General features: G+C 37.4%; 1 protein-coding gene across 4 annotated transcripts in view; it reads left to right on the plus strand.

Moving 5' to 3' along the window:
- The window catches only part of LOC144607498 (V-type proton ATPase 116 kDa subunit a 1), a 51,315-nt gene that overhangs the window by 9,816 nt on the left and 27,235 nt on the right, over window positions 1-14,264 (plus strand). For 2 of the 4 annotated variants that reach the window (XM_078424380.1, XM_078424379.1), the window contains exons 6-8: window positions 8,611-8,714; window positions 11,261-11,387; window positions 13,044-13,126. In XM_078424380.1, the coding sequence (XP_078280506.1) occupies window positions 8,611-8,714; window positions 11,261-11,387; window positions 13,044-13,126 (314 nt within the window). The remainder of the gene's footprint in view (window positions 1-8,610; window positions 8,715-11,260; window positions 11,388-13,043; window positions 13,127-14,264) is intronic. The other 2 variants (XM_078424381.1, XM_078424382.1) reach the window with 1 other exon arrangement.

The following is a 14,264-nucleotide window of genomic DNA, read 5'->3' on the forward strand; positions in this document are numbered from 1 at the left end:
TTTAATCTGAAATCCCTTTCAATTTTATTTTAATTTGGTCATTATACTGCTGAGAAATGAATGGGATCAGTTAATGCTGTTTATAAGCTCTTCAACTGTTAAAAGTCAAAGTCTACACGAGTATTATTAATGCTGAATGGGCAAGTGTATATTGTTTAACCTGTAAGAAAATTTGCTTCAAATTGATATTGCTCCTGCGATGTTCCTTTTTATAAAAGCACCAAACTTCATCCTAAATATCTCACAAAAGGCAGGATGAATCAATTTTATGCTTTTCTTCAAATTATATGTTGACAAATACCTTCGATAGGTGGGCATACGCTCTTTCTCTATTTCTCCTGAACCTGCTGTCTCTGGCTTTGGAAAGTTGATCTCAAGTCTAAGTGGTCTTGAAGATTAATCTAGAGGCGCCAAGGGGTGGAATGGCCTTGAGTGAAGCAACGGGTAACGTGATGGTGGGGAGGGGGAATAGCCCCTGAGTGGCCTCTGGAAATGTTGGACTGGCGACAAAGCCTCACCCCAATTTGCTGCTGAAATATTTAGCAATATTAAAAACATAAAAAATTGAGCCAATCTGCTTTTAAAAAGACAATTAAAAACAATTGTTGTTGCACAATAAGTAGTTTAAAAAAAAGTTATGTTATTTTTTTCCCTGCAGATCCATAAATATTCTTTTAAGTGAATAAGTTCACAGACCTTGCATTGGTTCTGTACTGTAGTATGTCCATTCTGCATCAGCCCAGCTTTTCAATCTCATTGTGCGTAGCAGAAAGTCGTTGAGGGTTTTCTGTTGGAGTTCAACCAGTAAGTTAGGGACTTCTGTAACAGCACAAGATTTCTGAATGTGAAATATTGGCAATTTGGTGTAGAACCATTGCCATTTACCAGCAAATTTGAGGCCATCATTTCTCTGATTGATATATTGTCATATTGAAAGGCTAAATATACACACCTGTATATTAAGGTCAGGCCTTTGTTGTTCAAGAGTCTCCTGACCAACAGTTATTGTACAATCAAAGTTTGTCATCTGAAGCCACCAAGGAACAGTGTGTGGGAAATGTTTGATGTGCATGAATGATGAAAATTGTGAACAAATCAAAGTGCTACAATCTGAAATAACAACTGAAAATGCTGGAAAAACATGGCAAATTAAGCAGCATCTGGAAGGAGAGACTCTTTTCAGATTAATGACCCTTCATTGACTCTTGCTTCTGCACTTTTCCAGTCTTAATGGAAGGTCATTAATCTAAAACTGTAATTCTGTTTTCTTCAACACAATGCCACCTGACCTGCTGAGTATTCCTAGCACTTTCTTTTAGCTAGAAGTAATGACCACTGACCTGTGGTTTACAATTAAATGATCTGTGGGATAACTGCTTGGCCAGGTTGCTTCTCAGTGCATTGGTGCAATTATCTTCAGTATCCTCCGCAGTATTCATGTAGAATGAGGAGATGAGAGCTTGTCTTCCCTCCCCAGGTTGATTTGTGTGTTCATGCACATTTCTAAACTATTGCCCGATGTGCTAAAAGTGGAAATGGAGACATCTAATGTCGAACAGCTGGAGGAAGTGTACTTTTCAAATTTGAACCTTGGAGACAATTGAGACTTTTCAACATGTACTATTTCGTTTAGCAGCCATTCTTGTGTTCTATTGAACACTTAGGCTAATTAAGTCTGTACTGAAGTAGTTAGTATTCAAACTTTGTAAATGGAATGTGATACAATTGAAATTGTCAGAATGATTTTATGATTCTGCAGTTTTTCCTTCAGTTTCATTTTGCACATTCAACCAATTCATTATTTCAGAGCAATATAAAACTACTTTAAATATTCTAGCTAGGTGTAAATTAATATTGTTGAAATGTGTTAGTGTCAAGTAATATGCTTCCTAAGTGTGCCGTTGTGAGATTTTGATAATAAGGACACTAAATATTTTGTGAAACTTGTAAATTAAGTTAAAAGCGAACCTACACTTGTTGTCCCACTCAGCTTTAATATGGTGCTCATTGCTTTTGACATTTTTGAGTAGTGCATATGAAGATTGACATGTGCATTTGAAGAGTATAACAATGCCCTGTTGTCACAGGGAGTTCACCTATGACACAAATAAATACATAGATCTGCACAGTAATTTGCAGCTGCTAACTTGAAAATAATTCAAATTATACCATGTTGTTCAATGTTTTGTTTGTAACTGAAAATTCTGAAAATTGGAAATCACAAATTACCAATTTTCAATCTGTAAAATTACCTTGAGGGAAGCAGGTATTTTTCCTCTCTGTATAAATATTATGGGCTTAGTTGCGATTTTGGAAATGTTCCATTTTCAGCAATCGAGTGTCATTTTAATTGCAATTTATGTTTCTGGTCATGAATGTTGATGGATTCTGGAAATCCCTTTTCAGTGAGTTATGTAGCATTTGCTGAAGGAAAAAGGCAGGTTAGGTAAATATAGCCCCAGGTTTTGAAGTCACTAATTTACAAAGCCGATGTTTTATAATTCTCAGTTAATTTCTCAACAACAAATTTGATTTTTAGTCCTGCTTCAATCATGTATGCAAATCAAAATCCATGTGCTATCATGCCATCTTGTGGATTTACTGTAGTTAGTACAAATTTTCTGTAGTTGTTTCATTATCATATTCACAGATCAGTCCTCAAATTATAATGTTTTGATTTGATATGTCAAAATGTATTTTCTTTCCTAATGTTAGTTCAGTTGCAGTATTTGATATTGGCAACTTTGATCCTAATATATTTTCAAATATTTCTGCAGCAGATCTACTATAATTTGAAATGGTGTTTGAAGTAGAATTTCAATTTCCGATCTTTAAAAAAAATGTTTGTCTCAGTAGAGCAGTCAAGTAGAATATTCCTCTCTCAACTTGTATTGAGCTGCTGAAAGATATTTGAGGAAAAATGCCTGTGAAATATTTTGACAGTGTGATCAGTCGATACCATGACAATCTAATTCATTTCATTGAGCAGTACATGTTTACAATTGTTTTTTAGCATGATCCTATTGCAAAAAAAGTTATGAATGTACTCCTTGAAACAACTGTAAAGCCATTTTAGCTAGCTGCTGAAAGATCACGAATACGTTAATCATGTTTGTCCTTTTCCCAGTCTTCTGTTTCTTAAAAATAGGCAGAACAATAACAACGCGAGAGCTAAGTTTTGAATCATTCAGCGTAAGCAGCCTTAAGTGCAGGAATCTAAGGAAGACTGGAAAAGTAACAGTTAATGGCATGCAGATTCCCATCCCTCCCTTCCGTCTCCAAGTTTCTTGTGATTTTTTTTCTTTTGCTTTCTTCTTCTGCTTATTTTGAGTGAACTGTCGCAAACTTGATCTGTGTTTCTCTTGACCATTTTGGAAAAATTCAGAAATGTGTTTATGGTTTGATCTCCAATAAAGAGCCACACATGGGAAGCTTTTTGTTTTCATGATAACGGAACCCACATTTCTCCATTTCGTAAACTGGTTAATACCAATTTGCTTTTTAATGGAAACGCAATTATTGGCTAATTACGATGTTGCTTCATTATAAATATACTGGTACATGTGGCTCCATAGTGGAGATCAATCTCAGAATGGGGCTTGTGATGTACTCTCTACAATGTACTTTATTTAAAAATCTAATTTACCGATTTATTATGCCTTTTCAAATCAGTTATTTATGGGAATGAATCACCAGTCTCTAGCAAAGTCCTTGGGAAATGGTCTTGAATATCTTTGCCTACTGGCCTAAAGTAAATGGAAATTCACCAATGATTATACCTGACTAAATCTATTTTTCAGCTTTTGGATCAAATGGTTAATCTCTTTCCATTTATTTGCACACTTCCTCCTATGAAAGTTGTTGTTCTTCAGGTCTATTGACATTAAATACCAACTTAAAAAAAAAAATGCAGCAGGAATTTGAATATAATAACGGTGTCTAGTTAACATTCTAGATTCAGTGTTATTTAGTTATAATCAGCAGCATTTTGGAGTTCAGGAATCTGAGATCTGGTATATTCTGAAGACCTTTGATGAGCTGTTGCTTAACCTTAGACATTAACCTCTATTAATCTCCTGGGGTAAACCTCGATAGGTGATACATGCCGGTTGATTTGGTTTTGTTCTTAAGACATCTGAACATTTAGAAGGCTTCAGGATGCCAACTTCTGGACTGATGATAAGGTTTATGTAATAGTTGACTCAATATAGATTCCATCTAAAGCCATTTCATGGACTCACAAACATGTGAAATGCACTTGCTATATTGTCCAGCTTTTTGCCATAAAAACACGAATTTTACTGTACAAGACAAGCCCTTTTCTTGCTTGTAAATTTGCTTTGATAATTTTTTTAATTGTAAATTTAGAAGTTGCACTCCACACCTTTAAGCTTGTTGCATATAAATATATGATAAATTATAGGTAGACACAAAATGGTGGAGTAACTTAGCGGGACATGCAGCATCTCCGGAGAGAAGGAATGGGTGACGTTTTGGCTTGACCCGCTGAGTTACTCCAGCATTTTGTGTCTACCTTCGATTTAAGCCAGCATCTGCGGTTCTTTCTTAGATATGATAAATTATATCTGGTCCAAGATTGACTTTTCTGTGGCTGTTTTCAAGAACCAATTACCCAAACTAGCCACCATTGAATTCCTAGCTCCCCTATCTCATGTTTTTTCAGATCTCCTGTCAGTTTTTCATAAAAGCATTGTGATAATGTAAGGGTTAATACCGTGGAAGACATTTTGTGATGACTATGGCAGACATTTTAAGCTGAATATGCTATTATACTAAAAACAGGCCTTTGCAAAGTCGGCCTTCATGGTACCGGACACCTGCAGATAAGAAGTTTTTCAGGGTTTATTGGGGACTGGACATTCCAATGTTCTGAACTAAATCCTATGGTGCCTCCTTATCGCACAATGGTGCCTCTCTAATCATATTAGCTGTGCAACTCCTCTTTACTCCTGTTTGACTCCCTAACACAATTAAAGGAACTCTACTATGTATTTGTTAAGACTGGCTTCTGTCATGTAACTGTGGAAAATTACTGAATGTGCTTTGTGCTGCTTTGAGCTATATAAATACTGCCTGTAATCTGTGTATTCTTTGAGAGGATGGAAGCAGGTGCCTGAGTGAACGACAGTACACTCAGGTCTCTGTGTCTTCTCCCACCTTGGTGTAAAAGTAAAAAGTTTTAACTGAGTCTTGTGCCTTTTGAATTATTTCATAGTTAAGTCTAGGTGACTATCACATAGTCGCCTAGACTATGCGTAGTCGGCAGGATTCGAACCACACACAGCTTGCTAAGTTAACGGAGGAAACCAAGCTTAACTAAAATAAATGATGAAATGTGTAAACAATTGAATATACGACAGCAATTTCACTGTGTTCACCACCCGCAAGCTGCAGGAATTGTGGAACGAGCAAATGGAACATTGAAAAACAACTTCTTATCTGCAGGTATCTGGTACCGTGAAGGCCGACTTTGCAAAGGCCTGTTTTTAGTATAATAGCATATTCAGCTTAAAATGTCTGCCATAGTCATCACAAAATGTCTTCCACAGTATTAACCCTTACAATAAGTTGGTGAAGTTACCATTCAGTTTCATGTCCTGGGCTTTCATCCAGCCACGATTATTGGAAAGCAAGTCTTTTTGTTCAGAAATGGGAAATCTATATTTGCCTTGGGAAATGGAAGTACTGGATTGGTAGCATCTGAGTGATGGCCGTATGGATGAAGGCAGGTGATTCCTTTGAAGCTCGTGTGAAGGGTGAGTGTGGCTGATATTCAGCTTCCAGCTCGGGTAAGCGATTGGGACTGCATTTGGATGAAGTGATTCCACCTACATACTTTAATAAATACAAAATTTAAGTAGATTTATACATTGAATCTTCAAGTACCTTTTTCTCAAATTTTTAAATGGTCATAAGACTTGACTGTCTAAACTGCTTCATGCACATATTTTTAAAACACCCAAAACAATGAAATATACTTAAAATCTGGGAAAATCACAATATTCTCACTAATTACAAAGCAGGCATTTCTGCAAGCAAAGAACACTTTGTCATATTCTTCTGTCAATTAAGGGCAAGATAGATCTCGACTTTCTGTCAACAGTTTAAGCCTAAAATTAATTGTCCATGATATTGACAGTTCATTATATTGTACACAGAGTGATGGCAGATTAAAACTATTTGGGTGATATAACTCATCCTAATTGCTGAAACCTCGAGCACCGTAGTATTGTAAGTGCAGTATAAATGTCTTACTGGGTTCCTGTATGTTAGACCTATTAAGCCCAAGAAGTTCAACCTATTTGAATTATTTGAAAGGCATCTTAGCCATGTAATTAATGAATTTGATTTTCCTAGCTGCAATTCAAGAAATGATGTATCAGATATAATAAATTAATAGATTTTATTTTTTCTTTATTTTTCTCTGACCTTGATTATGGTTTTCAAAACCCAAACAGCAGACCTTACATTTCTGATCTGATTGTGCAGAGGCACAAGTAACCCATTCTAGTGACCTTCTTTCCTTAATTGGGTTAAACGTAGAACCCACCACACATTTTCAAACTCGGCTCTTTACCAATTTTTGAAAGAAGACTTGTTTTAGCTTTCCGATTTGTAATAATTGCCTTGTTGATTTTTCTAATTATATTGGTCAATTATTAACTTTTCAAAAAGAAAACATCCATTATATTTAATGATAACAACTATGGAGTGGCAGACAACTTCTAAATTTCTTTAAAAAAAATCTTATCTGTGAATATTTTGCTTGTGTTTTTGCAGTGGTGGAAATTTAGGCAAAGTGAGCTCGGTATTCCCTGCCAAAATGGAACTATACAAAAGTAGAATCAAAGCCTTGAACTGAAGAATCAGTTCAAAAGATCTGGGCGATCTTTTTGTTTCATATACTTATTTGTGATTTCGTTTGGGGAAAAAAATGGAGATCAATATTTTTGTGATTTAAAAAAAAAACACTACTGCTTTCCTTCTGCCCTTAAATAACTGAAAATGTGACCATATTTTAGATGTCAACATATTCTTTATCTTGTTTTTGACAAATTACGACGGTTGTACTGAGGATGCACACTAGAGTAGATAAGAAAAGCATTTTTTTTAAAACTACTGCTTGATTCAGTTGTGACTTGACTGAATAGGCCACTTTGTAGCTCGAGGTTTAACTTTGCATACACATTTCAAATTATTCTCTGGTTCAAGAAATAGACTTCTTGATAAATGTATGTAGCTTTTATATAAGGACATATGAAGAGGAGCACAATTAGATCATTTGACCCTATGGCAATCTGTTTATGGCTGATCTTCTGCCATTATCCTGCACCACTCTCATATTCCTTGGTTCCCTTAATATTCATGTATAGTGGATATAATGCTAATAATTGTTGTGATCAATGTGTATTCTACGTTATAATATTGTTATCTGTTTTATTCCAATGGTGATTAAATGCATAAATGATATATGCACATGACTTGACAGGTAGTCTTTTAAATATCTCCACTTAGTTGTCAGTGTGTGCAGGTCCACACTGCACAACTTCAGAACTACAGCTGAGCTGTAAATTGTTAAAGTTACCCCCCTGAAAAGTAGGAAAAAATAGAACATCTACTATAAAATCACAGAGCTGAAGCATATTGTTAGAACAGAGCTAAGGATGTTTCCTAATGCATTGGATATGCCATTCACAAGAAATAACAGCAGATGTGTGCATGCGGTCATTACTGATCTGGAAGATCTAATGGAGTGCTTGCAGCCTAATTCATTAATTTTCCTGTACTTTAATCAGTACTGAAGATATTTGGAATTCAAGCTAATATTTTAGGTTTATTTTCTTAAAGTTGGCCGGATAATTTGAAGCTGCATGTTGCCACCATTTTTAAAATGGTTTTGTCATCAGTCGATATGTCATGTATTTTATCTATAACTGGAAAGACAGAAGCAGAATTCTTAATGTGCGTTGAAGACCACATGATTGATGTCTACTTTATGATTGTGACTGGGTTTATAATCCCAGGGTGATAGGAGTTTCCTTCAACATGTTGCTTCAATTATGAGAAAGGAAGTAGCAGCTAAATAGAGCTGATTGTAGGGAGTTTTCCATAACAGGGCAATGTAGGTATTCTATATAATATCCAAGTTTTTATCAGAAATCTTTCTCTGACAAAATCCAGCAAGAATATTAAAACACGTTAATAAGTATATTTTTAAAATAACCACCAAGCAGTTGATACTATGACAGTATCCTTTTGAAATCGTTGAAACCAATTTCCACTTCTGCGACTATCACTGGCATGTACATTTTGGCAATGGCATATTGATTTTTCTGATTTGTCATTTGAGACCTTCAGAAAGATTCAATTTGATTGAATGGATTTGCTGTTCATCTGTAATCATCTGCTTTCCTGTTCATCTTTGCTTTTATTTCTGTATTTTCAAAATTTAATGTATATTGTTTATATACGTTCTTTTCAGTTCTGATTCTTTTTTTAAATTTTGTTTTTCTCCTCTTCTCCTGGTTCCTAGTTCCCCTGCATGCCACTAACTGGTTTCATAGTATGTTAATTGATTTGTGAATTCAGGCTGAATTGCATCATCAGCAGATGTCTGATCCAGACCTACTTGAAGAATCGTCTTCTCTGCTGGAGCCAAGTGAACTAGGACGAGGTGCCCCGCTCAGACTTGGGTAATTTAATTTACCATCTAAATGCCATTCTATAATTCTAACTGTGAAATATGTGAGTCAAAATTATTTCAGAGAAATGACTGACAGCTAATAATGATAATACTAAGATTAAGGTTATGGTTGATTGGGACTAAGCATAACATTTTCACGTGAGATAAATTATAGCTCATGCTAAAATAACCAAAGAAGGTTTTATTGATTTAAAGTTGTTTGCTCAGAATGGATTTTGTTTTATAAGTTAAAATAATGAAGTCATTGCAAGCTGGTCATTATTTAATGACAGAGATATGTTTAAATCTAATATCCCAAACATGCCTTAAACAGGGAAATTTTCCTGGGTCATCATCATTATCATGAGTTAAAGTGAAATGAGCCAAAAGTTTTACATTGCACTAGGAATTTTACAAGGAAGAATGGTTAAGGTGGACAGTTGAATTCTTTTAAGTTGCCGCACCATCTGGCCACCTACCACCTTCTCGTATCTCTACAACCTTCCCAGCCTTGGTTGTAGCATGTTGCTGCATATTTATTTGATTGTAAGTTGAAAACACTGCTCACAAGCAGTAGAACTACCTAATTGCAGACTTCTTTAGAAATCGATTCTTTGACCAAACATTTGATCAACTTGTCGATTTGTTTTTTAATTATTATTTGGATGGTGCCACTAATATGGATATTTTCTAACTATGAAGTACTCTTTAGTTTTTGTGAAGCATTTCAAGGAGATTATAACGATGAAAAGAAATCGTATGTTATCATTGATTTTCTACAAGGTGCCACAGTGGGTAGATGTGTGTCGGGCTCAGTGCTTAATGTGGCATAACTAAACCTGGCAATGAAGACCCAAAAAGTTTGTGTGCAGGAGACAGATAAATGTATGCTGCTTGTTCTTGGGGAAATAAAAAGGAACTACTGAGCAAATGAAGGCTTTTTGGGGGATTAGGCATCAGTTTTGAAGTTGAACATACCAATAGCTTTCAGCCTATTTTGAATTGGGATCAAATTCTAGGCAGTTAAAATGTGGCTTGTTATTTCCCCCCCTAAGTAGATGCAAAACATTTTTTTGTTGGCTGCTGGCAGGAAGCAGAGAAAATAAATTTTGCCAGCCTTTGCAAGAACAAGTGGATGTGTGCCTAATGCTGTGGGCAAGAATGTGCATGCGCATTCATCATCTGAAATTGTATGTTGATTTTTGTAGCTCATGAATAAGATTAAGGGGGCCTCTTGCTCTTGATGGCTCTCCACTTCTTAACCTCTGTGTCCATCCCTAGTCATGGTGAATGTGTAGAAATGGCTAGCTGTTTAAATGGAGGAAGAGGTCCAACGATTAATGCAGAGAAGTGAGAGAGCTGCAATGGAGATCAAAATTATTGTGCAAATGGATGGAGGTATATTAGTTCTGAAGGAGAGTGAATAAGGTCAATGCCAAAAAAGGTCAATAATGGTTTTAGAAGCTTATTTTCTGTTGTGTTTATTTTATATATTCAACAAAAAGACGGAATGTTTTACTCATTTCTAACCTCCACCCGCCCATCTGGTGCCAAGCCAAAGGTCTTTTACCTTGAACTGCTTGGTGTTTGAATTTGGCAAATAGCCAGCGCCTTTTGAATCTACCAACTGAGTGATTAAATAATTTGAGGCTGAAGAAGGGTCCTGACTCGAAATATCATCTGTCTATTTCCCATCACAGATGCGGAGGTATTTATTCACAAAATGCTGGAGTAACTCAGCAGGTCAGGCAGCATCTCAGGAGAGAAGGAATGGGTGACATTTCGGGTCGAGACCCTTCTTCAGACTGATGTCAAGGGGGCGGGACAAAGGAAGGATACAGGTGGAGACAGGAAGACATAGGGAGATCTGGGAAGGAGGAGAGGAAGAGAGGGACAGAGGAACTATCTAAAGTTGAAGAAGTCGATGTTCATACCACTGGGCTGCAAGCTGCCCAGGCGAAATATGAGGTGCTGTTCCTCCAATTTCCGGTGGGCCTCACTATGGCACTGGAGGAGGCCCATGACAGAAAGGTCAGACGGGGAATGGGAGGGGGAGTTGAAGTGCTCGGCCACTGGGAGATCAGTTTGGCCAATGCGGACCGAGCGCAGGTGTTGAGCGAAGCGATCGACCGAGCGCAGGTGTTGAGCGAAGCGATCATCCGAGCAGATGCTGTCTAACCTTCAGCAGTATATTTTTGCATAAGATTCCAGCACCTGCCATCTCTTGGTATTAACCATTAAATAGTTTGGCTTTTTTTTTAACTGATGCTTGTTATTTTTTGTATTGGAAACTTTATGGCTTTCACAGAGGTCTTAATAAGGAAAGGAGTTAGATATTTTATGTTCATATATGTTCAAAATTAAGGATCACATCATAAAACAAATGGTTCAAACTAAAATGTATTAATCAGATGGAAAAATGAACTATGTAATGTTCTGAAGGTTACAGATGAAGAGAGGTTTGATTTGTTTAGGTATTGATAGTTCATGTACTGCAGTTGATAATTTGTAAATGTATACTATGCAACTTGTGACAATGCATGCTCTTATGTACAGCTTTGTGGCTGGTGTGATAAACCGCGAGAGGCTCCCTACGTTTGAGAGGATGTTGTGGCGCGTGTGCAGAGGAAACGTTTTCCTTCGTCAAGCTGAAATTGAAAATCCTTTGGAAGACCCTGTAGCTGTAAGTGGAATTTTAACATTAAGTTCCCAGGATGAATGGCTGTTAATTCTGTGGTTTAATTTTCTGTTAACACTGGTTATAGAATTGACTTTAAATTCAAGTCATTAGAGGTTGTGTGAAACCAAGGCAATATAGTGTGTTGGCAGCATTAATAAAACCAGCATTAGAACAACTGCCACTGCAGTTTTTGATTCCAATGGGATAGTTGTTTCTCTTAGGAATATTGAATTATAGTTATGATTTCTTGACTTCTGCTATCTTAACCGCAACAACTGTACTGACAGCCAGTAGATGAACTGAAGCAGATCTTCAGTGATCGGTAGTGATACTGCCGGAAAATAACTGCAGATGTTGGTACAAATCGAAGGTATCACAAAATGCTGGAGTAACTCAGCGGGTCAGGCAGCATCTAGGAGAGAGGGAATGGATGACGTTTCGGGTCGAGACCTTCTTCAAACTTCAGGCTGAAGAAGGGTCTCGACCCGAAACGTCACCCATTCCCTCTCTCCTAGATGCTGCCTGACCTGCTGAGTTACTCCAGCATTTTATGGTACTGATACTGCCGGTTTGTTTTGGATACAAGGATAGTTAAGTTTTAGTTTTAGAGGTACAACATGCAAACAGGCCTTCCGGCCCATCAAGTCTATGCTAACCAACGATCGCCAGTTCACACACTAGTTCTGCACACACCCACACACTTGGAACAATTTACTGAGTAAAATTAACCTACACATCTTGCACGTTATTAGGATGTGAGAGGAAACTGGAGCACTTGGAGGAACCTCATGTGGTTACGGGGAGAACGTGTAAACTCCACACAGACAGCACCCAAGGTCAAGATCAAACCTGGGTCTCTGGTGCTGTGAGGCAGCAATTCTATCAGCTGTACCACTGTGCTGCTCATAAAGTGAAACATTTGTTATCAGTCAGTGGATGCCCAGTCTGTTTTAAATGCATTTCAAAAATTTGCTTTAGACTTCCAACAGTAAGCTTTTATTATTTTAACCTTTTGTGATTTTGGCTCTATTAAATAATGCACAGATCTAAAGAATCTGGATCTGTGGCACACAGCTATTTGATACATTGGATATAAGAAGCCTTTTGTGTTGTCAAAAATGAATTAAGTAGAATGAGAGTCCACATTGAAGCATCATGGAATAAGTGCATTCATTCTGAAGTAATGGAATTTGAATGCTTTCTAGAATTACAAACCCTTCCCTCCACAAGTAATGAGAGAATGAATAAAATGTCTGCTGGCCATGCTTATTTTGGATGCTTTAAACTATAATATTTCTGATAATATATAGCTGTACACGAAAGACATGAATGCAGTCCATAGTAAGAAGTTGGGTATTGTGTCCAATAGTGCACATTGTATTAAGGCAATATTTTATATTAATTTCCTAAGGTATAAACATTGCCTTACCTGCAATGGGCAGTAATTATTATTTTTTAACTGATTATTAGTAGCTGCCTTAATGTTTGACGAGAGCGGATAGTATCAATTTGTCGTCTTGTTATTTTGCAAAATAAATACTTTGATAAATCATGTCGTAACATTTAAAATGATTAATGTGATAAAGAAATGAAGTGATTTATATATTTCGCAATCGTTGGAACAAAAGGATTTCAGGTTGACGTTCTCTACTTTTTCAGGGCGGTCAGGTGGACAAGTCTGTTTTCATCATTTTCTTTCAAGGTGACCAATTGAAAAACAGGGTGAAGAAAATTTGTGAAGGGTGAGGATAACATTTTTATTGATGACAGTCGGATGATGTAATTAGTTGTCAGTTTTTTTAATCCGAAGGGCCCATCTCACTGGTACGCAACACCCTTGTGGGTTAAAGAAAGGTCTCGACCCAAAACGTCGCCCATTCCTTCTCTCCCGAGATGCTGCCTGACCTACTGAGTTACTCCAGCATTTTGTGAATAAATACCTTCGATTTGTACCAGCATCTGCAGTTATTTTGTTATATATACCCTTGTGGATTAAATTGCCTCTTTCCATGTTGCGGGTTCCATGAACTCCTTATTCTCTTTCTGAGGTATCGAAATAGACAATAGGTGCAGGAGTAGGCCATTCGGCCCTTCGAGCCAGCACCGCCATTCAATGTGATCATGGCTGATCATTCTCAATCAGTACCCCGTTCCTGCTTTCTCCCCATACCCCCTGACCCCGCTATCCTTAAGAGCTCTATCTAGCTCTCTCTTGAATGTATTCAGAGAATTGGCCTCCACTGCCCTCTGAGGCAGAGAATTCCACAGATTCACAACTCTCTGACTGAAAAAGTTTTTCCTCATCTCTGTTCTAAATGGCCTACCCCTTATTCTTAAACTGTGGCCCCTGGTTCTGGACTCCCCCAACATTGGGAACATGTTTCCTGCCTCTAATGTGTCCAACCCCTTAATAATCTTATACGTTTCGATAAGATCCCCTCTCATCCTTCTAAATTCCAGTGTATACAAGCCTAGTCGCTCCAGTCTTTCAATATATGACAGTCCCGCCATTCCGGGAATTAACCTAGTAAACCTACGCTGCACGCCCTCAATAGCAAGAATATCCTTCCTCAAATTTGGAGACCAAAACTGCACACAGTACTCCAGGTGCGGTCTCACTGGGGCCCTGTACAACTACAGAAGGACCTCTTTGCTCCTATACTCAACTCCTCTTGTTATGAAGGCCAACATTCCATTGGCTTTCTTCACTGCCTGCTGTACCTGCATGCTTCCTTTCAGTGACTGATGCACTAGGACACCCAGATCACGTTGTACGTCCCCTTTTCCTAACGACACCATTCAGATAATAATCTGCCTTCCTATTCTTACCACCAAAGTGAATAACCTCACACTTATCCACATTAAACTGCATCTGCCAAG

The sequence above is a fragment of the Rhinoraja longicauda genome, chromosome 29, assembly GCF_053455715.1.
Source record: "Rhinoraja longicauda isolate Sanriku21f chromosome 29, sRhiLon1.1, whole genome shotgun sequence".
NCBI classification, from domain to species: domain Eukaryota; kingdom Metazoa; phylum Chordata; class Chondrichthyes; order Rajiformes; family Arhynchobatidae; genus Rhinoraja; species Rhinoraja longicauda.